This window comes from Scomber japonicus, chromosome 14 (assembly GCF_027409825.1).
Source record: "Scomber japonicus isolate fScoJap1 chromosome 14, fScoJap1.pri, whole genome shotgun sequence".
In the NCBI taxonomy this organism is placed as follows: Eukaryota; Metazoa; Chordata; class Actinopteri; order Scombriformes; family Scombridae; genus Scomber; species Scomber japonicus.
In genome coordinates, this window is record NC_070591.1 from 22848287 (window position 1) to 22872237 (window position 23951).

Genomic DNA, 23951 nt, shown 5'->3' on the forward strand with positions numbered 1-23951 from the left:
TAGTGGAGTATAGATGGGAATATTAAATGAGCAGTGCTTTTGAGTGTATGTCAGGAGGGTGCCTTTGTGAACAGCATTTTCTCACTGGAAACACTTTGAATGAACTGGGGGTCATTTGTAAAATTACATGGTTCATTTCAGCTGTTGAGCTGTTGAAAATATTATTGGGTCTAATTTCTTACTAGTAATCTAATTTACTGGCAAAATATGTTCCTCTGCTTTTTTAACTTGTATTAATTTTAACAAGGCAGCTGCTTTCTATTGACAGCATGACAGCAATACGACATGATATATTTCAGCCACAGAAAGAATGAACAACACCTCTCTAACAAATCTGTTTGTTTACTGAAAATGAAAGCAGACCCCCTCCAGACATCTACAACTGAACGGCATGATAGGCTTTGCAGTAATAAGCTAAAGGTAGTATTGGCAGTAGTGAATGACATATAAGAGAAGAGTCCTCCATGTTACACAGATCTGATTGTTGATATCTAACGGCAGATGAATAGAGCTTGCTCCGTTTGCAGCTGAGTGTGCCAGGCTGTGGTGTCTGCCTTGTCAGGTAGCCGGAGGGGGAGACACTGGAGATGACGTGGGGCGGGAGAGTGTCGACTGGGTCAACTCTGCTGTACAACCCTTTGACTAACAGGGTGACTCACTGTTGCGTCGGGCCTCGGAGGAAGTACACCCACTGTTTGGCTTCATTTAAACATGAAACCGAAGAGGGTCAAACAGACAGCAGGAGGGGCAGAAGTCAGTACGGTTCAGGTATGTCTGAGTGACTCACATGTTTCTCTCAATATCAACACACAGTCACACACATATGCGCGCTGTATGAAGGCATACACGATCGCGGGGCCCCCACACACAAAAACACATGTTAGGAATGAACAAGTTTACATTCTTGCTATAAATTATTCTAGTTCAGTGTGAAAACTTCATCAAATATGTATTACCTGTAAGAACAAGAAATGACTGTCAGGTATGTGCTTCACAAATAAACAGACAAAGTTTTTATTAGCATATTGAATGGAACACTTTGGTTTTAAAATTGTGAAATATTGGTTTCCCTTCTCTCTTTTGAGAAAACATGCATAATGTCTGGATGAGAACAAACTCTTGCAAAACACATCACTGAAAATATGATAGGCGATAAAAAAAAGCCAAAATAAATCTGCCCATAAACTCTCCTGACACAACTCAAATACACCAGTGATAATTCCACAGACAAAAACCACGTTGACTCATAACCAAACCACTACAAATAAAAAAAAAGGCTGTGTGCATCTCTCACTCTCACTGGCATGCACCCACATACAGTGTATTCCTTTTTCTTTATCCTCTCCCCTCTTTTTTAGCTAGTGAGCATTGCTTTCCAACCAGTGACTACTCGCTCCTCTTCAGTGCACACATCTGACAAGGATGTGAATGCCTTTCCCCTTTCCTCCACTCCCCCTAGTGTATCCACCCAACACTGCATCTTTCCTGTGCATCTCCCAAACAGAGGGAAAGCAGAGAGAGAGAGAGAGAGAGAGAGAGAGAGAGAGAGAGAGAGAGAGAGAGAGAGAGAGAGTGAGTGAGAGATGGAGAGGCCCCTCCTCCAGATGACATCAGTGCTCTATTGAAGCAAGGCTAGAAGCAAACACAACTCCACATTTGTATTGGGATCTACCCGTGCACCTATGTCCTTGCACAGCCTACAGATTGTGTATGCGTGTGAGGGGGGGCACCAGTAAACATAGCAGTGCTGCTACAGATAAAACTCCAAATAGCTCTATAGCACTGTGAGTGAGAGGAGCTTTTTTGGATCTGAATTTAAAATCCGCACAACCTGGATTGGATTATTATTTTTCCCCCCTCGTTGTGAACCCCAATTTAAAGAGGATACCTGTTACTTTTCTTTTTTTGGTTGATTATAGAGGTAAGTGTGTGTTTTTTGCTGGTTGGGAGTGCATCCTTTTCATCTTTTTTTGGATCTTCTTTTCTGGCAGAAGGAATTTAAAGTCATTCGGGATCGCCAAAAGAGTTGCTCGTAGCTCATTAGTTGTCCTCTTTATTCCCCCCCACCACTCTTGCTTTATTTTTTACAACCCCGACCTTAGTCTTAAATACAGGGTTTCTCTGAGGTGCTTGTCACACAGGCTTATTAATGCTTCAAGCCATAGTAACAAAAAATCGTGAGTGCACTTTTCTTCCAAATAACCAATTAAGCTCTTCCTTTTTTACGCACTGCAAAGCGTTTGGCTCAATTTGGAGATAAAAAAACAGACTTAAACAGATTATTCATCTATCTATCTATCTATCTATCTCGTGTCAAGCCCCTCTCACGCCTGCAACTTGCTGCTTCGATCCTGTGCTGCACCCCTCTTTATTCTGCGTATATCTAACAGAGACCACAAACACCAGATCTGTGTCTTTTCTACCGGTTTTCCACTCTTAGGAGATGATCGAGAAGCGCTAAAATTTGCGACTCCATGAAAGTCATTCTCAGTACACCGGTCAAAGCGTGTGAAAGACACTCTGGGAAGCAACAACAGGGACGTGTCAAAAATCTTTTCGTTACCCTGTTTCAGCGTTTGATATATCTCCAGACAGTGGGGAGGGAAATAAACAGTGGTGAATACGCAAACTTGATAGGATTATAAGGGGGACTGTGCGATTTTGAGTCTCGGCGTCGCGGCCCCGAGAAGACACCCCGGTGTGCATCTGAAATTGCAGCGCAGATCCCGCAGAGTTGGACGTGATGGGGCAGCTGGAGAGAAAAAAAAAACTCCGCTAAATGCGTCTCTCAGGCGTCACTGTCTGGACGACTCGGGGTCCAGCTCCTATTCATATGCCTCTCCATTGAACTTTTACAGTGTGCGACTGTGAGCTTGTCCACTAGATAATAAGGACGCCCCCCCGGATAAAAACATGATGCGTTGTGAGGAGAAGGTCCTGCTGCTGTTGTAGGGGCGCAGTCGTGAAGCTGAGCCTTAAAATGCACGAAAATGCGTGGAAGTTTTCATTTTTCAGCAGCTCTGTTCATTTAACGCACATGTAACGTTGCATTAACAATACCTCCAATAAAATACACGACATGCCTCTACAACCGCAGCTCGGAAATGATAGTCTTATATTAATAATAAGCATCCAGAAATAAAGGTTTACAGTAAGACTTTTTAGCTCATAAGGCCGGCTGACAGCAGATTTTACACTCCTAATGTCAACTATGTTGCCAATGATACAAGCAAGGCGTGATTTGTCCCATTTCATCAATGCAATAAAAGTGGGCGCCTTCAATTCCTATGCACGGTATTTAAGCTGTATGTCTTATTGGCAGCATCAGGGCAGAGACAGTAGTTAATCCAATTTAACATAGCCTTTTATCATCCTGAGGCAATAAGGTCATCCAGGCTTGAAACAATGACAGATATATAGGCTACAGTCTGATTTCAGTAAACCCACCAAATAGTGTTCCAATTGTCAAGTAATGTTAATGGTGGGTCTTTGTTGTTCAGTATGTTTGATAGACAAAGAAATAAATTGCCTGTTAAACTGGTAGACATGAGGACAGACCCAGTTGTCTTCACTGATGACTGCCTGAGGCAAAAGTCCTCAGTCAATTGCTTTCAGAGGGAATTCACATATCAGATTAACAACTAACCAGGTCACCACAGACAGAATCTATTGTCAGACAAGTTAAAGCAGAAAATATGGACGCCTGCGTTAGGGAAAAACCAACAGTAAGACCTTCATAACTGCCAAGACATATTTCAGATGTAATCTGAGGAGGCCTGATTCAGATCTTTTCATTATTTATTTAGCCACTAAGCCGTATCTGTTTACCATCTTATCCAGAGCTTAAACAGACAACTCATTCCACGTCGGTTACTCAATGCAAAGGTGTAAACATGGCTGCAAATCATAAATACTGCAGGAAAAACCTCTGGAAGCGTTATGACTCATGAAAAACTGTAGATGGGCCAGGAGTGAAGGTAGCAAATCCCTGTAATGTTGGTAGGTGTCTGGCCTTTGCTGAGCTGGGCTCCTGGGTGCAGCTTAACATGGGTATTCAGTGTTTCTGCTGTTTGCTTGTCACATACAGACACATGCACGCATTTCATCTTGCAGTGCCTACCACCCCCATGTGGGGAAAAACCATTGCAGCTGCTACAGATCTCTCCTTTCATTCTGTTACAAAAGAGAGACCCCCGTCTGTCCCAGGCCTCTCTATGCTCTTAATGGGCCAGCAAAAGTATCATCTGCTCAGCCCATCTAAAGACAGCAACAGGAGGCCACATTCCAAATGTGTGCAACTATCAGAGATTTTTTTTTTTGCCCATTTTCTCTTCAGCTAAAACGTGTTCAGTGTCCCTGTGAATTCAGATGTGACCGTTAATGTTCCATTGTGTCTCGGCAGCACAGCAGGCCGATGCCCGGTGTGTTGACGTACAACTTACTAATGCAGGAATCAATGGCGCAAAGGTTCCCTGGAACACACAGGAACAAAGTCACAAAAACTCACCATCAGTTTCTAAGACATGGAAGTTTAGAGCAGAAAATCATTTCAAAAACAAACCAATTAAATACATATGGACACTATATTTTGCTTTCAAAATTATTGTCATGGACTAACAACCCAAAACAATTCAAGTATTATTTCGGTGTTAGCTTAAAACCTACTCACTTGCCAAGCAGCAGCTTTGCAGACAAAACACATTTTTTTTTCCAGAAAAGAAATATAACCCACAATAACTACATTGTGTGCAATCAATCATAATTTTAAACTATATTGTGAATTAAAATGAATAATCAACAGCAGATACAAACAACATTGATTTCCCAATGGAGTGCTCTAGTGTGGTTCAAAATTAATTTCGGGGCTTATGAATAATTTATCAGTCAGCCATTACTACTTCTACAGCTCTTTCCCCCTAAATGCAGCCCATGTAATATTATTCTTTATTTTATGGAACTAAAAGTCATTCTAATCTGTAATACTTTTGACAGGCATGAAATTGTTTCTATTTGAGTTTTTTTTCCAAAGCCTTTCTTGTGCAGTGTATGACTAGGGGGCACAAAGTCTTGGGCTCTGTTATTGCAGACTAATGTGCATTTATGCGTGTTGAGCTCACAATGGCTATCAGTGTCCAGCTTTGTGTGAGCCTCCCACGCTCGCCACTGAAAGGTAACTAGCTGTACACACTCACACACAATTTTACCAGGATGCTCAATTTAACTTTGCCAGTTCATATTAAATGAAGCGGAAGCCACTTTGACTGCTAGAGGAATCTCCTGTCAGCCGGCAGAGCTTATTAGAACGATGGAGAAAGACATCCATCACTAAAAATGTTTAACTTAGCCCCCGTTGCTCTCAAAAATGAACAGAGCCTGTGTGGTTGGGTGGGTTTCGTACATTTGCGTGAGTCTACGTTATTAGTAAATGCAATAGGGAAAGCTTGCAAAATGAAGTGTGTAAAGTGGAAGAATTTTGAATTGCCCGAATAAAATGTTTTAATACCTAAACCCCCTCTTGTGAGGCTATAAGGTCCACATGCTTGCCTTGTAGCAAACAATGGAGAGGGGCCACTCCACCGAAATCCGATGAGCGTTGAGAAAAGAAAAGGGGAAAAAACAGCCCATTATCAAGGCCTGACTATGCTCCTTGTAAACTAAGCAGGATGTGCTTGGTTCAAAGCAGAAATCTGATAAATTATCCACAATATAATTCAACACGCAGAAGATATTATGCTACAATATGTTTTTATCCATACCAGATCAGAAATGACTAATCATGTCCCTTGGCCCTCTTCACTTCTATTCTGTCATCTAAGCTGCAGGTAACAGAGTTGCAGTGGCCAAAGAAAAGCAAATGAATTACCTATCATATGAGAGTCTTTTCATGCAGAGAATCATCCTGTTTCACAACCCTAAAAGCCTATTATTCTGAGTGCACATAGGTCTTGCTGAGTTCTCTTGATAAGATATAAATGCAGAGACAATTACTTTCTTTTATGTAATGCAAATAATTGAAGGATTCGAATCAAGACTACATACTTCACAATATTCAGGGAATGGAGAACTGTATAAAATGAGGTGAAAAGAGCTATTTAAAATTGAAATAGCTTGACTAAGTGCTGCATTAAAAGTTCATTCCAACAGACAGATAGCACATATCCCTCTATCATCCCGCCATTTTCTAAAACTATATCACCAAATTTCATCTTTTTTTCCCCCTCTTGTCTGACTCTTTTATTCCAGAAGTTAGTAGAGGTCACATCTGGTGCTTTTCCCCAGACTCTAATCTACTACTAATGTAATATTGGACTCAGGGCCCGTGTTTAGATGGAAGAGAAGGAGGGGGGGGCGCGTTATTATTAGACAGCATCTCTGGAGTTGTAATTGAGTTACAAGCCTCTCAATTCCCTAATCTTCTCCTTGTCATGGGCTACAACTGTTAAATGGCTTGGGCCCTTGTTCCTAATTTACCTTTACATGTTTTACAGCACAGAGTGACTGCCAGCAGGTCACATGAATGGTTACATATAAGGACACAAAGCTATTGTGTCATGAGAGGAAACATAATATTTGCTCTGGCCAAGGAAATTCTATTTTTACAAAAAGAAACAGCATTCATAGAATGTGAAGTGAGGATGGGGTGGGGGTAAGGGGTCACAAGGAGGAGCTGGGAGTGACAAGGATGGATGCAATAGCCATCCTCTTCTCAATACGAAATTTAAATGGGCCTCATTTGTCATGAGTGGTTTTTTAACAATCTGAGTAATTCACTAAGCGCCGGCTCGATCTGTTTTTTCCTCTCATCTGTGGAATCTGGTCTAGCCCTGTTTTCCTGTTTTTAAAGTAGCACGGACTGCTTTTCTTTTTTTTTTTTTAATCGCAGGACTAGTTCTTGTGAAACAGCAAAACACCAGATAAGCAGAGATCTGGACATAAGGGCAAAGGGGCTCCACCCTCAGCTATTGTGTTGGGGTCTAGATCACTGTTGTCTTTCGTATGCATGGACATTCTTCCTTGTATCACCATAGAAAAGAAATGTTGTCTGTCAGACTAACAGGCGTTAAAAGGTCAACAGGCACAATCATGGCCAAGAAGAAAGGGTGCTTAAAATAAGAATTTACAATTTAAGACATGTCAGATTTCAGTATCAAATACATTCCTGAACTTAATTAGGTTTTCTCAGTATCAGACAGTGGTTGAAATAAGCAGTATATTATATTTTTTTTTAGATTATTCCCTCAGTTTAAAAAGAAACAAATGAAAAAAATAAATAGTTACTCGTGCAAACATTTCAACAGCTTTTGTTAATCCTGAAAAATTACTCTCTCATGACTGTGTATACTAAATATGTTGTCTCTGGTTATTTTTCAGAACAGCCCCCTTGGTGTGAGGAGGGCACAGCATGAGTCAAGTTGCAGATGCGTGAGGAAGGCTGGGCCCAGAAGAATAAGTACCCTGCTTTGAGAAGAGAACATTGATTATCTGCTTCAGAGAAAGCTACCACAGCCCTGGATTAATGTGTATACAGACTCGACAACGGAGCAGAGGATTCTGGTTACCTGAAGACCTGGAGTACACAGGTGAACAGGCCTGGATTGAGCCTGTGGCACTGGGGATTGGCATGGCTCAGACCAGCTTTGTGTCAACTCATCATGCCTGCTGGGTCTGATTGCAGAAAGGAACCTTTGCTGAAGCTCACCCGCGGATCACTATACAACACCCCAAAAATCTAATTTACGGTTATGGCTGTTGAGCTCGACAATTTCAACACCCATTAGGATTTTTAATATTACCTGAGAGCATATGCTTTGTCAGTGAGAAGGGATGCTTTTTCTACAGGCTTATCTGCCATGGTAAAGGCATTGAAAGCATGAGCCTCTGACAACACAGAGGAGGTCATCGTCCAAACAAGGATCAGCTCAGCAAACATTGACCAGGTCAGGATATCACCAGAAACCCCTCAGACAAACGTTTCCTTTCAGAAAGGATATTAGCGAATTCAAGAGGAAATCTTGATTGGATATTCCGTGTCTGGAAAGGATTTACCACGTCGTGCAAATCAGGTATGACAAATACAGATGGCTTTGCTTCTTTCCACTTCACTGACCAGACAACAGTTTCTAATGAGACGTGCAGGAAGAGAGGTCATGGCAGGAATGTATAATTAAAGCAATAAATCAGTATTAGCCTAATTAAAAGGGAGCTACACGTCGATATTGAAAAAAGAGACAACTGGTTGGCACCCTCTGCTTTGCACCACAGTTTTGCTCATTTCAAGGCTGTATCTGCCATATAGTTATGAATTGTGAAATGTAATATTATTATGTAAAAAATGTAAAATATACTTTACAATTCTTAAGCTACCCCAGTTCTAGCCAAGCTTACAAATTTAATCTTGTAACCAGGAGACTTAAATGCACTACCTCAGAAAACACATTCTTCTTAGATCTTAATGTGCTTAATACATTTATCAAACCTATCTGTGAAGAGAGAGTGTTTTTTTGCTATCTTGTTAGAGGCCAGTTAAACCCCAGAATTTGAATGGGGAAAGGCATGGGTAATGATTTAACAGGACTTAAGAGTATGTCGGGTCCACAACAGTTCAACAACAAAGCCTGACTTTGTTCACCCTTGTGGTCTGTAGCGATGAAAGGCAGCCTTTAGATACAGAAACGTGTAAAACAACGAGGGAATGCTATTACATTTCACAAGTCCTAGCCGAAAAGCTGAGGCACAGAGATTCAATTCACGGAGCTCAGAGAAGATTTCTGATCAAAAATGAAGAAAATAGAAAAAAACAGTTTCTTTCATGATGTAAATTACTTTTTAAATTCTAATCCATAGAAAATATATATGCCTGTGGACAATGTAAAGCCAGTTCAAAGCAAACACTATATTGTAAAAACAATCACTTTATTTTCACTGCCTGGCAAACCTGATGATCAATTCATATCAATTCAATAGGAGGAATTCAAACTGACTCTTTCAGCAGTTATTTAATCTAGAAAGTGCTGTAGGCAGCATTTCAAACACCCAGCAATTATGAGAACAGGAATTTGGCTCTCCGTTTAAGGCCTCGTGCATTAAATGTACCCTTGTGTCTTCTCCCCAGGGGCTCTTGAGTGATTAGACTGCCAGGCAACACAGCATCAAGATGGTGCGTCAATGCAAGGCCTTTATCCTCTTCCTCATCAGGATCGGACTGCTGCTGGGTCTTGCTAACCCCCTGGTGACCTCTGCCTCCTGTCCCTCACTCTGCCGCTGTGATGGGACCTTCATCTACTGTAATGACCGTGGCCTGACTTCCATCCCTACTGGTATACCCCTGGATGCTACAGTGCTCTTCCTGCAAAACAATCACATTAAGAGTTCGGGCATTCCTACAGAGCTCCGCAGACTCACAAATGTGGAGAAGATCTACCTTTACTGCAACAATCTGGATGAGTTTCCCACTAACCTTCCTCTTGGGCTTAAAGAGCTTCACCTTCAGGAGAACAACATTCGGATGATCACCCATTCCTCTTTAGCCCAAATTCCCGTCATTGAGGAGCTGCACCTGGATGATAACTCTGTATCAGCAGTCAGCATAGAGGAGGGGGCCTTCAGGGACAGCATTCATCTCAGACTGCTTTTTCTCTCCAGAAACCACCTAAGCACCATCCCTGCAGGCCTACCCATGAGCATTGAGGAGTTGCGCTTTGATGACAACCGCATCTCCTCCATCTCAGAGCAGTCTCTGCAAGATCTCATCAACCTGAAGCGACTAATCCTGGATGGTAATCTGCTCAACAACCGTGGAATTGGGGAGATGGCTCTCATCAACCTGATCAACCTAACTGAGCTCTCACTAGTGAGGAACTCCCTGACATCGCCACCAGCCAACCTGCCAGGCAGCAGTTTGGAGAAGCTGCAGCTACAAGATAATCACATTAATCGGGTTCCACCCGGGGCCTTTGCCTACCTGAGGCAGTTGTATCGCCTGGACCTGTCTGGTAACAACCTAAGTAGCCTCCCACAAGGTGTATTTGAAGATCTGGACAATCTCACACATCTCCTGCTACGCAACAACCCCTGGCAATGCACTTGCAGGATGAAATGGGTGAGAGACTGGTTGCGGTCATTGCCATCTAAAGTGAATGTACGTGGCTTCATGTGCCAGGGTCCTGATAAGGTTAAAGGCATGGCGATTAAAGACCTAACTACAGACATGTTTGACTGCACAGATTCAGAACCCGTCACCACATATGAGACAAGCACAGTCTCCAACACTGTACGCGCCTCACAGCCCCAGTGGCCCTCATTTGTGACTAGAAGGCCTGTAGTAAAAGGGCCTGACATGGGCAAGAATTACCACAGCACTACCACCACTTCAGGCAGAAAGATCATCACCATCATCGTGAAGTCAAGTAGTGCAGATACAATACACATATCATGGAAGGTGTCACAGACCATGACCGCCCTACGGCTCAGCTGGCTAAAGCTAGGACACAGCCCTGCCTTTGGCTCCATCACAGAGACAATTGTGCAGGGAGAGAGGACGGAGTACCTTCTCACTGCGCTCGAGCCAGAGTCTTCCTACAGGATATGCTTGGTTCCCATGGAGACCAGCAACATTTACCTGTCTGACGAGACCCCCGTTTGCATAGAGACAGAGACTGGTTCTCACAAATCATACAACCCGACCACTACTTTAAACAGAGAGCAGGAGAAAGAGCCTTACAAAAATTCCAGCCTGCCTTTGGCTGCTATCATTGGAGGGGCTGTGGCACTTTTGGCAATAATCATGTTGGCACTGGTTTGCTGGTATGTCCACAGGAACGGTTCACTTTTTTCCAGGAACTGCACCTACAACAAAGGTCGTCGGAGAAAGGATGACTATGCTGAGGCTGGCACTAAGAAGGACAACTCCATCCTAGAAATACGAGAGACTTCTTTTCAAATGATTCCTATAAATCACCTGCCTGTTTCCAAGGAGGAGTTTGTGATACACACGATTTTCCCACCTAATGGCCTGAGTTTATACAAAAGCCCACCTAATGAGAACAGTATTAACAACAGGAGCTACAGAGACAGTGGAATACCAGATTCAGACCATTCCCATTCATGATATTGCGCATGGACATTCATGATGAGTGCGTGATTTAAACAGAGTGGCAAGACTTTTACAAAACACTGGATCTATATGACTAAGGAAGCAATGTTCTGTACATTTGCCATATAATTTATATTTAAGGACATTTTATGAAGACGGAGAACGTTGCAGTTGCAGGCCATCACTGAACCGTCAGTGGGAATTGTAACTAACTGCAATTCTATATTTTAGGGATTTGTAGTAATTTGTACTGTATTTCCTTTGCTTAAGGTTATCGACCAACTAAAAGAAACTCTGTGTTCTACTGAGATATGATGACTTGTCAACTGTGAAAGTGGGTTTTCATTGCTGTGTTGAACAATCAGACTTTAGAAAACCTTGTAGTATAAGCACAGGTCATTCTTTTAACTTTGTGGCTGTCTGAAAAACAAAAAGGCAAAAAAATGTCATGACATAAACTAAGGCACAGCTGATCAAGTAATTTGCAAAGCAGGCATGTTGCCCTCTCAAAGAAATGAGCAGCCATTTGCTGTCTCCACGTACTACAGACCAAGAGTCTTTCTCTAGTATTCACCTGATATGGAGTACAAATAACTAAAGATGAGGTGCCATGCTTTATTTCTCTGCTTTGTTCAGTGTGATTTTTTCTTTCTTTTTGCAAGAAAAAGAAGAAACACAGAAGAGCGACCCGAGCAGGGTTTCTGTGTTTCCGATAGGATTGTAGGCCACAGCACAGGGCAGATAAAGCACACCGACCTTAAGGAGCTCTCTGCTCCTCAAAACAAGTAGACAGGCTGACACAGAGGACCCCCCACTATCTCTATTTGTACAAGCCAACAATGGCCAAACGACAATGGCGACATTCTTTAGTACCATGTACCATACGTCATTCTAGTCGCCAGGCCAAAAAAAAACGTTGCAAGACATGTTGGCGTTCATTAGAATAACCAGTGTCAGCAACTCCTTGTTATGAGTATTAGTTTGTATTATTTTCCAAATGAACACACTTTTATGTTGCCACAATTTAAAGTTAACTGTTCTTTACAATTGAAAACCAAAGTGCATTGTATGCCCTTTGGCCAGTCTTGTATGTGCCTTGATCCAATGCTTATTGTATTTAGCTTTTTAAGAAACCAGTGACTTTTTTTCATACACACTTGAATATGAGAAATATTGGTCATATTACAGAATAAAAGTGGACAAAAATAACTTTGCTTTTTCTTACCTCAAGTACAGAAAACCCCACTTTAATTATACATATATGGATGTGTTCAACTACTATTATCCAATCATGCTTTGCTGTGATTTCTCAGTTTGTTTTTTTAGTTACTCAAACGTTTTATTTGTGTATAAATGTGAACTGACCTGAATTTAAAAAGTTGGCTACTGGGGACCTGTTTATTCATTCAAATCTAAAATGACTGTCTAGACACACAATCTAAAAATGCTTGGAGATGAAAAACATAACCCTGCAGCTAAATTGCTGGTAAAAACAACTAAGGAATAAAATAGTCATAATAATAAATACATAGTAAGGAAATACAAAAAAAAGACAACAAAGACAATTGGATAAAAAGTAATGTGCAAGGTTGAATTGCTGTGTGGACAAAAGTGCAAATATGGAAAAATGCAAAGTAGATTAACAGTCATTTAACAGTAAATTAACTGTAATGTGCAAAGGTAAACTGAATGAAAAGCATATTGTGGGTCAACAGTAACTGGAATTTTAGATCATAGCCCTAAAACCACATCTCCCCTTCCAAGGCATAGTGAACTCTTTAACAATAACTGATACTGTTCTTGAAACCCAGTTTTCCACTCCATGGGTAGCCTGCAGAGCAACATCTGCTTGAGGCTGCTGTTGTTCTTTCGTGTGGTGAAGCCATGTGTGACTTATCCGATTGGCCAGAGAGAGAAATATCACAGTAGAGTAGAATTGGGGCTGTGGAGAGATTGGGCTCTAGGGTTTGATGAAACTCCCAGGCACCAGGGCAACAGAAAACGAATGACGAGCCACCATATGGAGGGTGGTACAGGCAGACCCTGCTGGGGATGCCCGTCCCTGCAGAGGACAAAGTATATATACACTGCTCCGGGCTCCAGGCAGCACACTTAATGACATGGTTGCAACTCACTCAGGCAAGGGCCCATGAAAATGTACATGTGCAAAAGCAGTAAAATAGCTTATTAAGCCATTTTACAAATGTATCCAACAGAATATTTTGTGAAAGCTATACAATTAATGCATTACAGATTGTACTCACTTCACTCGAGCATTGACCATGCTCTTACTCGAAAGCACATAAGCATTCAGTTTGTGTCACAAAAAAGATCACATACCCACACTCACACACCCACAAGCTCTTAACACAGTGAAAGCTTTAATTACAGTAAGGGGAGCCGCTAAAAGCTGCACAAGTGATCCAAACCTTAAGTATACACTAACCCTGCCCCGTACACTAAATATATATCACGTTAAATTGGAATTTAAGTAAACAGATGGTCTACTTTTAGAATACTGAATATTAATAGTTACCATATGAACATTGGCAATATTTTCCTTTTCTTTTCAGCCTCAGTCATGTTTCATTTGAGAGAAAGCAAACAACATTATAAAACCTTGAAATGTAAATTTTTCTTTTTATGCTAAAGTAAGCAGAGCATCCTCTTTAGAGAAAACATTTATCACACATTTGATGGTAGTGTTCTACAGCAACATAAAAGAAACCAGGCTATATAATATGCTATAAACTTGTATGGTTTACTTGTTGCTGTTTTTCAACCTTGCTGAAAATGTGTATTCATAGATCTCAGCTGGATTCACAGCTTCAGCCTCTCACTGATGGATGAGGTGACTCTACAAATATTGAGAAATTGAAAATTGCTGTATTGCTTCAACAGAGCGTCCATATGTCTCGTAATTGCAAGAATCTCTGAAATTGTTATTTCAGAGCCAAAAAGAATCCAAATATAGTGTATCGATGAGATCACTGCAATTTATCTAGCTAGCTAACAGCAATCTCTCATGTGTTATTGATGGGCTTTGGGGTTTAAGTAAATTACATTCTGGACTTTGTAGTGACTGAAGTACGCTGACCACTTTAAAGCTATGAGAATGAGCAAGCCATTCATTCTTGTTCTTTCACCTTTTGTGATAAATTACAGTTTTGCCAAATGGTGAAAGGAGCATGCCATTGTTGTGACTTTCACTGAAAATAATACATTAGACAGAGCAGCTTTGTGCAATTCGGCTGATCCAAGTATGAAACTAAATTAATGAACCGGACTGCTGACGACCCTGTGTGACCTCACTTATCACTCATGACCCCTTGACCCATCTGTCGCTTTAAACAATTCCTTAATCACTCTCATGTTCTTGCTGAGGTCAGACAAGTCTTTAAACAACACAAGATGCCACATACATTTGTCTCCTGTGTGACACACACAAAAACTAATTATGTTTGTCTTTTATGTAACCCAGAGATTAAGGACTAAAGGGGGCAGCTGCACTGTCTGCCCCAGGCTGCTGTTATTCCTTTTGTAATGTACTGGTCAGGCAGCCGGTCACATTTGCATTCCTATAGATGCTCGTATCAAAGTACCCCTGGATGACCTCATCGTGGTCAGTAGCCGAGCATGCTTTCTCTCCATCAGCACCATTAGTAGGATCAAAAAAGCACAGGCCATGTGAGCCTATGACTGATTAGAGGTCGGTGAGGTCAGGTCGCACTCAGTTCAAGGATCTCAAAAGGTGAAAAATGGAGGCATATCAGTGCCCACAAAACAGCCTATCATCAAGGATTTTGTTAGGAAACCTGTCAACCATAAGGATGCTCTGCTCAGGTGAGACCCCCCGCCCCTGGCATTTATTACAGGACATTCTTAGCAGGGCTACCAGAAATTATGAGGGGAGGGGCTCTGAGGAAAAGGTCAGATGTTAAGCTAATTACTTTATTGCTTTCACGATAAAACAAAGAATCGCAGCACAAGGTTAAGCCAATGAGTTGATTAAGAGAGAAAGTGAAATGGTTTATCAAGTTGATTAAGCACGCTCAGCCAGGCCAACTTAATAAACTGTATCAAATAAGAGAAATTGCTTGGTTTGGACACATGGGTAACAAAACACAGCATTGTGTCCGTTTTGTGGAATTAATCAAGATTCAGGCAAGGCAAGTTAAATGGTCTCCTCACACACACTTCTTAATGAATATAATGTAAGGGAATGTCTTACAAAAGCTAAGCATATTAATCATTTTGTTCTAGAAAGAGTTAAAACACTGGATAAAATTCCCTTGTTTCTAAACTCTTGTTAAAAAGTGTGTTTCATCAACACATAGATAACTTTGCCAAAAACAACCACACGTTTGAAACCATAATACGCACTCTGTGTTCCCTTTTTCTTATACTGTTGGACACAGCTTGCACATCAAACAGACCCATGATTTAATGGTCTCTAACTGCTGAGCGGTGCTGAGTGCAGAAGCCAAACGAAGGCTCAGGGCCTCACACAGTCTGTACTTTTGCCAGTGTGTAAATTGTGTGTGTGTGTGTGTTCATATGTATAGAAGGAAAATTAACAGCGGCTGTTGATACTCTGATGTGAAGTACCATACATTAGTCACTATCGCTGTTCATATTCATCCACACACTTATTAATGCAAACATGCTTGTGTATGTCGAGGTGTGGTCTACATTAAAAACACAGCTAAATGCCAGACTGGGGAGGGGTTCTCAAAGACGTCATCATAACACAACCTAATAACTACTTTTGACCGTCATTTGACTGCTCTGTATATTTTTGCAATGGACAACAAGAAGAGGTGAAAACGGACAGCCTAAGTCTTAAACTAAAGGGACAGCATGTTTTTGATTTTCGGGGCAATCTTCATCACTCCTTCATGATCGCATCTGACAAAGTGATCCTCGCTCTAACCCGTGCAAATGTCTGCCTGTGACTGTGCTTTATCTACACATGTGCAGAAGAGTACTCATAATTACTTGTGCTTTCATGTGAATGAGTGTGCATTGTTCACACATCTAATTAACAGCGACAGACAATCGTACTGATTTACATGTATGCGAGCAGAATAACCTAAAGCCATCACCTTCTTCACAGTTGACATGTGACTTTGTCGCTCTCAGTCACAAGCACAGTCTGTTCTAGCTGTAAAAGAGCGCAGGGGCAAAAACAGTGTGTCCGGTGAGAGATGTGTCAGTGTGAGTGATGTGCTCCTGTGTGGGGGTGTTGTCCTGCCTCTGACGAGCTCCCCCCATCCTCCAGGCCAGGACCCTCTCCATCTCTTCACATTACTCAGTGACCTGAAACCCCAGGGCCAAAAAACCTAACCAGCTCCTCCGTCTTCTTAATGAATCCAATTTTTTGCCTGAGAGCACAAGGCGTGCACATACATCCATCCCAGCTCTAAATTATCTGACATTAATACAAATTAACAAGAGCCACCATCATCAAGATTGTGCCACCCCACAATGGCAGACAATGACATTGCATCTATATCACTGTATGTAGACAGTGACTTATTCTACACCCCAAAAATACAAGAGTCAATAATCTCATTTAACAGGCTATAACCAAAACAAAAGCAGAGGGGGTGATTGGTGTCAGTGCCATTACACTATGAATTATACACAATATGTTATGAAAATATCCATATAATTGACTCTGTACTACAGCAGCCATTAATTCCTGTCCTCCATTAAGTGGTTTAAATGATCTTGTAAGAGGCCATACATCTCCTGATGCCCTTTATGAGATCAACACCACGTCCCCCATAGAACTTAATCGACTCTCAGTCCCATTTGTCCATGAAGTCTGATGCAAAGGGATAATTGTTTCATTCCTAAAGGTTCTGAGGGGTCCAACATGTCCATTACCCCAGCAGATCTGCAGCTCTGCAGTGGGATGCCAAAGCCCCTCTTCGATCCATTCTCTTCTCTCATTTATGTTAAGCCAGCTTTAAATGTCAGTACAGTATTTGCATGCCAATGTGGCTCTGTCTGCAGCTCATTATTTTCAGATGTTGACAGCCTAAGCGCATGCAAGTTTAGCCCACTGTGCTAACCTAATGCTTGCTACAGCCAAGTCATACTAAATAGTGAGCCAAGGTTTGTATCTGCAGTGTTTGTCTGCAGCTGCCTTATTCACTTTGCCTTTCAGGGATAAAACAGTGAAAATGCAGTGATCTTGCATGACCAGCAAGTGAGTAATGACAAGAAACGTTCAATGCTGACTATCAAACAGCACTGGCTTAACGAAGTCCACTAAATAACACTAATGTAACAAGAAGACCAAATTTAAATGATATCAATTGCACGCTGAGGCTTCAATTCTCCCGCTCAAATGTCTGACTTCATTGTCTCAAGATGTTTGGAGGATGAAGAACTCTACCTCAGCAGTACTGATATTACCCTTTTGACAGTGCGACCTTCAGGCAAGAGCTAAGTCCAGGGAAGTCCATCATGCTCCTCATTCACTCAGACAAGAGCTCCTCCACACCACAGCCGGGGCTAACATATAGACATTTGCTCAAGGGTAGCAATGTTTTGGTACTTCTCCAAGAGGTGCAGAATTCAGCAGTGTCAGCACCTTTTAGGACTGTAAATACAACCTGTCACCATTCATCAGGGCACCAGAAGGAGAACGCAGACACTTCAAGGCCTCATTATTTCGTTGTCCTCAAGCACCTCGACGTAAGATCACTGCAGTGCAGCAAAGGGGGTAACATCCCTGACCCAAGTGTCAACCACCACAAAGGGTTATTAACAATTCATGTGAACTTCCTGTACTCACATAGTTTAAGTCACAATTACCAAGGTCTTGGAGACAAGAGTTGGTGGAGTTGACATGAGAGGTTTTAAACACGTGAATGTAGTTAGTGGGCTGTCTCCCGCTTTCATGAGTGCAGAAAAGTGACAGCAGTGTCATCCTGTAACTACACAAGTTATGCACACAACGCTGCATCGGGGTGAGAGTCTGCACCATCCAAACAACACACACAGTCAAACACAGGAAAAGTTAAGAGGGAAAAGTTTTGGGGAGAAGCCACCAATGGTCAGGGCAGGGTGGTGGGATGTGGGATTAATTAAAAGCTGCTGTTACTGTGGTGTGCTTGTGACACGCAGCCAGACGATTACTGAGATCTCTGTGTGAGAGGAATCTGCTCCCACAACTCATTTCCTCCCCATTGAGGGGGGGAGCAAAATGGGACCGTCTGTTGTATAAAATGCCAAGAAAGAGAGAATAATTTTTCATGTAGAGGAATCTGAGAATCCAAAAGGAAGGAAAGGGCAGGGCGGAAAAAAGAAGGATGAGGGAAAGAAATTCTTTTGTTTTTGAATAAGAGTCTGTTGAATCTATTTCAATCGAGGGATACACTCGGCTGGTGGGAGGAGGAGGTCAAAGGATCTAAGCCACTGTAATCCTAAGATTGCTGCTGCTTAAAACCTGCTCAAGTTAACAGGGTGATATGTGTGTGTCTATAGACTCTATGACACACACGCAGCTTAAGTTAACATCTGGCAATGCTACCATATCTAACTTCCTACTTCTTTCTCAGAAAGCTTGGTAATCCCTGTATTGTGACTAATATACTGAATGAATTATCAAATTGCAGAATACATATGAGACAGAATTGCTTCCCATTCATCTAGTGCTGCAACGAGTGGTCAATTAAGAAATGAGTCATTCAACAGGAATTCAATTAAGAAGAGTTTTCATAATTATTTCAGTAATTTATGATGTATTTTGCAGATGAAGTGTCATGGATTCATCAAAATATACCAATTCATCCTGAGGGGGACACGAAGGACTGTGCCAAATATCATGGCTATCCATCTAGTCATTGGGATGACTCATTTAAAACCACAAATGTATCCCTCATGATTTTGCCACAGGGAAAGTCAGGGGACCACCAAAGTCAAGAGGATTCATCTTGTGGGAACCCCAGTGAACACAATACTGTGCTAATCCATTCAATACTGTATATTCTTCTCTTCTGGGCATCATTGATGTCTGTAACCATGTTTACAGCAATCCACACAATTGACGTTGAGATATTTCAATAAAATCAGAAAGGCTCAACCTGCTTGTAGCACTAGATAAAAAGTCATTACTGGTGACAATGAATGTCTGTGCAAAACATAATCTCTATCAGTCCACTACTTATTGAGATATTTCAGGGTGGATCAAAGTAGTGAACCAACCAACCAACAGACCGACATCATCATCCTCGCTTTATTAAAATCTCATTATAATTTGAATATGTTCTGTACGGATAGTCAAACATAACAAGTGATTTGATGATGTCGCCTCAGTCTCTAGTAAATTGGGCATTTTGGACAATTTGCTGACATGTTATAAACTAAATCATCAATAAAATAATTCAAAAAAATAAACAACAGTTAACTGATAGTGACAACAATTACTTCAGCCCAATATTCATCTACAATGTACTATAAGCTCCATGTTTCACAGTTCTATTCACCCCCCTGTGAAGCCGTGTAGATTTTCTTTGTTTCCCTTTCTTTTTTTTTTCGTTTTTAGCTCCCTTGTTTCCTTTCTACCTTTTCCAGTTATCTATAAATTATTTGAAAGACTATAGGAATGGTACTTAATGGTACTTCTCAAGGGTTTTGCAATTGCCACTAAGCTAGCCAGAAAAAATCTTCATGATGAATAGCATTTTAAGAGGAGACACTACAGAATTAAAAAAAACACATGATTTGGTGTTGAAATATTTGTAGCAGCACATTATTATGCAGCCAGAGTTTGGTTGCTTTTCTAATGTTTACAATCTGTCATCAGCCTGGAGATATCTTTATGCATCAGCCATTTGCAGTGTTGTCAGATTCTAACACTTGTGTCAGCACTGTTTTTAAAGGATTTAATTGTGGATTCAATGAATATAACAAGGTTGAAAAGTAAAGTAAAAATATCTGGAGGGGGGGGGGGGGAAATACCACGTTTTCTTAGTGTTGTGATAGTGAGACATGTAAAAATTGGGTTGGAGTGCTAAAGGTTACACCCCAGCCACAGATGTTATTAACAACAATTCTTATTAAAGGTGATAGCTTTGATAAAAACAGGATAGAGGTAGATGAGGAAGACAGCAATGTGGCTAATTATTTCTAACAGATCTAAAAACATATAGATAGCATGTACATGTATGCAATCTCAGTTTGGTTTTAGTTGTTTCATCAGTGAAAAATAAACACGCTCACTGAATGATATCGACTTTATTCTCTCATGAGACTACAACCTAATAAACCAAAGATTGTGAGCAGCACCTCACAAATTAAAGCTCTTCAGGAGTTAGATGAAAATTTAATATAACCAGAAGCTTAAAGACTGCTAATTATTCATTTCCTTTAATATGCAGACATTTCATTTAAACAAAAACTTAGGCAAAAGAGGAAAGTTTCCAGTTTCAGAAAACACTGCTGGGAATGCTGGCAGGCCCATTCTTCATTTTCTAATTATGCTGGATTATTATTAGCTAGAGACACACAACTGACGAAGAAGACATACATTGATGGAAGTAGTGTGCTAATGAAATCAGGAGATGCCAGGAAATGCACGCTGAGCAGATGATGTTATTATAAAGGGATTCTGCTGTATATGGTGCACAGGCCAACCGAAAAAGCTTGGCAGGAAAATACAAGAAAAAGGATATAATTCATTTTTTGGGGTTTGTTTTGGGTTTTGTTTTTTTGTTTTTTACTATGACAATACTGAGCTTGAGGCGTGCATACTCTGTATACATACATCTGTCTACCAGATATTGCCTCTGTTGCAGGATAGCAGCATACGGCCAAATGTTCCCAGACTGGTGCTAATGTGACAAGGGTGATGGCTTTTGTGTAGAGTCACCAGAAGTTGTCAATGGCACCACGAGCTCGGTCATTAATCACCCAGTCGGCCGGTTGTGTGATACATGACACATAGGGCAGGGTCGCAATGGAAGGGGGTTGAGCCCTGTAACATGGACTCTTGCCCCTGGAGCTCAAATGGACTGGTAAGAAGAGGTCCCACACATTCATAGTTACCAGGTCACTAATCAAATTATGTTGATAGCCAGGGATAGCGCAACGGACAACAGAATTCATTTAGTATCCCTTACTTCTATTGTCTCTTTGCCCCGACATCGCTGGGGTCTGGGATAAATAAGTAACCCCCTTTTCTTCTCAATTTATTTGAATGAATAGCATGCCGTGTGAGCAAGGCATGAATTAAACACAACAATGAGAGTAGGTAATTTGGAACTTCTGACGACATAGTTGTCACTGCAAGAAAAACTATGCAAATGCAAATGCAAATCATCAGCATGGGCCAGATGGTCATAGTTTTGGGCAAATTCACTTTGTCAAGCATAAGTAATGTTTCACATTATAAATATGGCCTGTGCATTATTGGACAACACATGAAAAAAAAAAAGGAATGCTAAGGTGAGACTTACACGTGTGTATGTCATTCATGCATATACCACAGTCCCAAAGGGATCCAGTGCTTTTGCTGTGTAGCATTTTAATTAATCCCGCGTTGACAGAGTGGATCTGGCAGGTTATGTATGTCTTAGGGCCGGGGTGAGGGGGCAGTGAGGAGAGAGGAACATGACAGTGGGGTTAATGCCAAACCCACCCAAAGGCATAACACGGCGAGCAGCAGGTCCACTCTTGGACAGGTGCTCCTTCTGGGGTCACCCGCCAACTCCCTAACCACACAAAGCCACCTTCTGTCACCACAAATCCGACCCGCATGGCCAGAAACAGAAACACATGGCCTAAGTTGACTTCAGTGAATGTTATGATTTTTTAATGAGTACAATAAAGCAAAACATTTACTTCAAATATGTTTGAATCTCTTCTATCACAGGCTAAAAATTGAACTTTCTATATTGCCTTCTAATGTCTTGTCCTGGGGTGCAATTAATTTGAGCAGCTTTAATGTGTATTTGACAGAGCATAGAAGATGTATTATCACCATTGGTTTCTTTGCTTTGTGAAATTTGTCATTTCAATGACCACTTGAGCTCACATTTCACAGTTAGTGTGACTTGAATGTAAAGTTGGTCATATATTTAACCTATCTAGAGAAATCCTTGAGAAATGCAAATCTTCTTTGAGGATGATTAATTGAAACCTTTAATGTGGCGGCCATTGTTTCATTCCCCAGAGTGGGCCGTGGTGGGTGGCTGCACAATTTGGTGGCGAAACTTGTGGACTGGTTTATCCATGCTTAATCATGTCCAGCCACATTACTAAAAACTGTGAAGGTGAACAGTATGACCATGTCCCAATGAGAAAATTGTATTTCAGAGTCAAAATGAGAATCATTTTAATCGATAAGTGCTATAAATACAGAAGAATTTGTCTTGGAGACAATTTCCTCAATGTGGAGAAGTGAGAAATTGCAACGTTTCACAGACGCTGCCACACAGAGTGTAAAGTCACATGCTGTGTTAAAAGGCAGAGCAAGACCTATGTAACGACCTATGGACATCAATATAAATCTACACTTATGCCTTCTCTGCCCAGTAGTAGCATGATTACAATTGAATCCACCAGGGCCATTGATATTTTTCTCTTAAACACAGTGGGTTTAAGAGAAATGTATAATACCTGAATCTCCAGTCTCCAGGGCTGCAGTCCATATTTCTTTTTTAGATTAAAAAGGCACACAGGTCATGTGCAATAAAGCAATACGGAAAGTGATTATAACAGGAAAATACATCAATATTGCAGTGCACATGGCAACAGTGCCAGAAACTGCCAATCAGCAGACAAATGTCTGAAGTATTGACTGAATACTCGACCAAGACAATAGGCTTCATTGGATGTCTGTCATTAAAGAGACAGCAATTAGCAGGTTTTATAGCAGATCGCAGAGGCTGAAAAGGAGCAAGGTTTCTCACTTAGCTGTTGTGAAATGAGAGAGACACGGAGGAATGTCTGTGGCAAAGGCATCTTTTGTTCGGAGGCTCAAGTGCTTGAGTCTACAATACAGTCAGAGTGCTTCTTTCATACTACCGGCACACGATCATGGTGGCATTAAAGCTACAGATGAATAGAGAAAGAGGGAAAACCAAGCAAAGGATGGAGGAACAGGAGATTAGGAAAGAAAAGAAATAATTGTCCAAAAGGGAAACAAAAGCAGACAGAGTGACAGACCATCTAAACTAACTTGTGTATACATGGCATGGGCCACAGGACTAAATGAGTTGAGGAAAACATCTAAATCACAATTTGTTTTATACCAGTATTGGGATTTAACGCTAATTGTATTTCCAATGAATTAAACTCCAGGCCTATATTAGTGGCTTAGATAGAATTATTCAAGATTAGTGAGTACCGTGCCTCAACACATTTTGCTTCTACATGAAAAGAGTTTCATAAAGTGACGGAGTTGTTTGGTGTTGAAGTTTCTTTTTTGAGTCAGTCAGCCCATACTGTAAGTAAGAAGAAGTTGTTGTAGTATGTTTGTGAAACTGTTCAAAAAGCTTACCAATTTTTCCCAAATTGAACTGAGACATTACATCATTAGTTTCTTGGAATTCCCAACAGCTGCATACACTAATTGATGATGATAAATAAATGAGTCACAGCTACATACCAAGCTGCTAACTAATCCATCTGATAATGATGTGACGAGTCATGAGTCATGTTCAAAACACAGCCCACTCTCCATCATTTTAAACATCAAAATGAAACAGGGTGAGGTTTCCTTCTCACGGAAATCTTTGGCTGACCGTGAAAGGTAAAGATGTAAGCATGCAGACCGCATAATAAGAAAGAAAAGGGGAAAAACAATAGAGAGAGGAAACATATTAAAATAGAGATAATTTGG

At 41.1% G+C, this 23951-nt stretch overlaps 2 protein-coding genes across 3 annotated transcripts in view; one reads left to right on the forward strand and one right to left on the reverse strand.

The window, feature by feature from the left end:
- The window catches only part of macrod2 (mono-ADP ribosylhydrolase 2), a 416544-nt gene that overhangs the window by 331216 nt on the left and 61377 nt on the right, over positions 1 to 23951 (reverse strand). The window lies entirely within an intron of this gene.
- Positions 1667 to 12301, forward strand: flrt3 (fibronectin leucine rich transmembrane 3). Its single transcript, XM_053333712.1, has 3 exons — positions 1667 to 1921; positions 7372 to 8063; positions 9113 to 12301. The coding sequence occupies exon 3, from the start codon at positions 9155 to 9157 to the stop codon at positions 11105 to 11107; it is 1953 nt and encodes a 650-aa protein (XP_053189687.1). The 5' UTR covers positions 1667 to 1921; positions 7372 to 8063; positions 9113 to 9154; the 3' UTR covers positions 11108 to 12301.

What these genes read in the sequence shown, in the direction of transcription:
- flrt3 (XM_053333712.1), top strand. Translation starts at nt 9,155, where the DNA reads ATGGTGCGTCAATGCAAGGCCTTTATCCTCTTCCTCATCAGGATCGGA.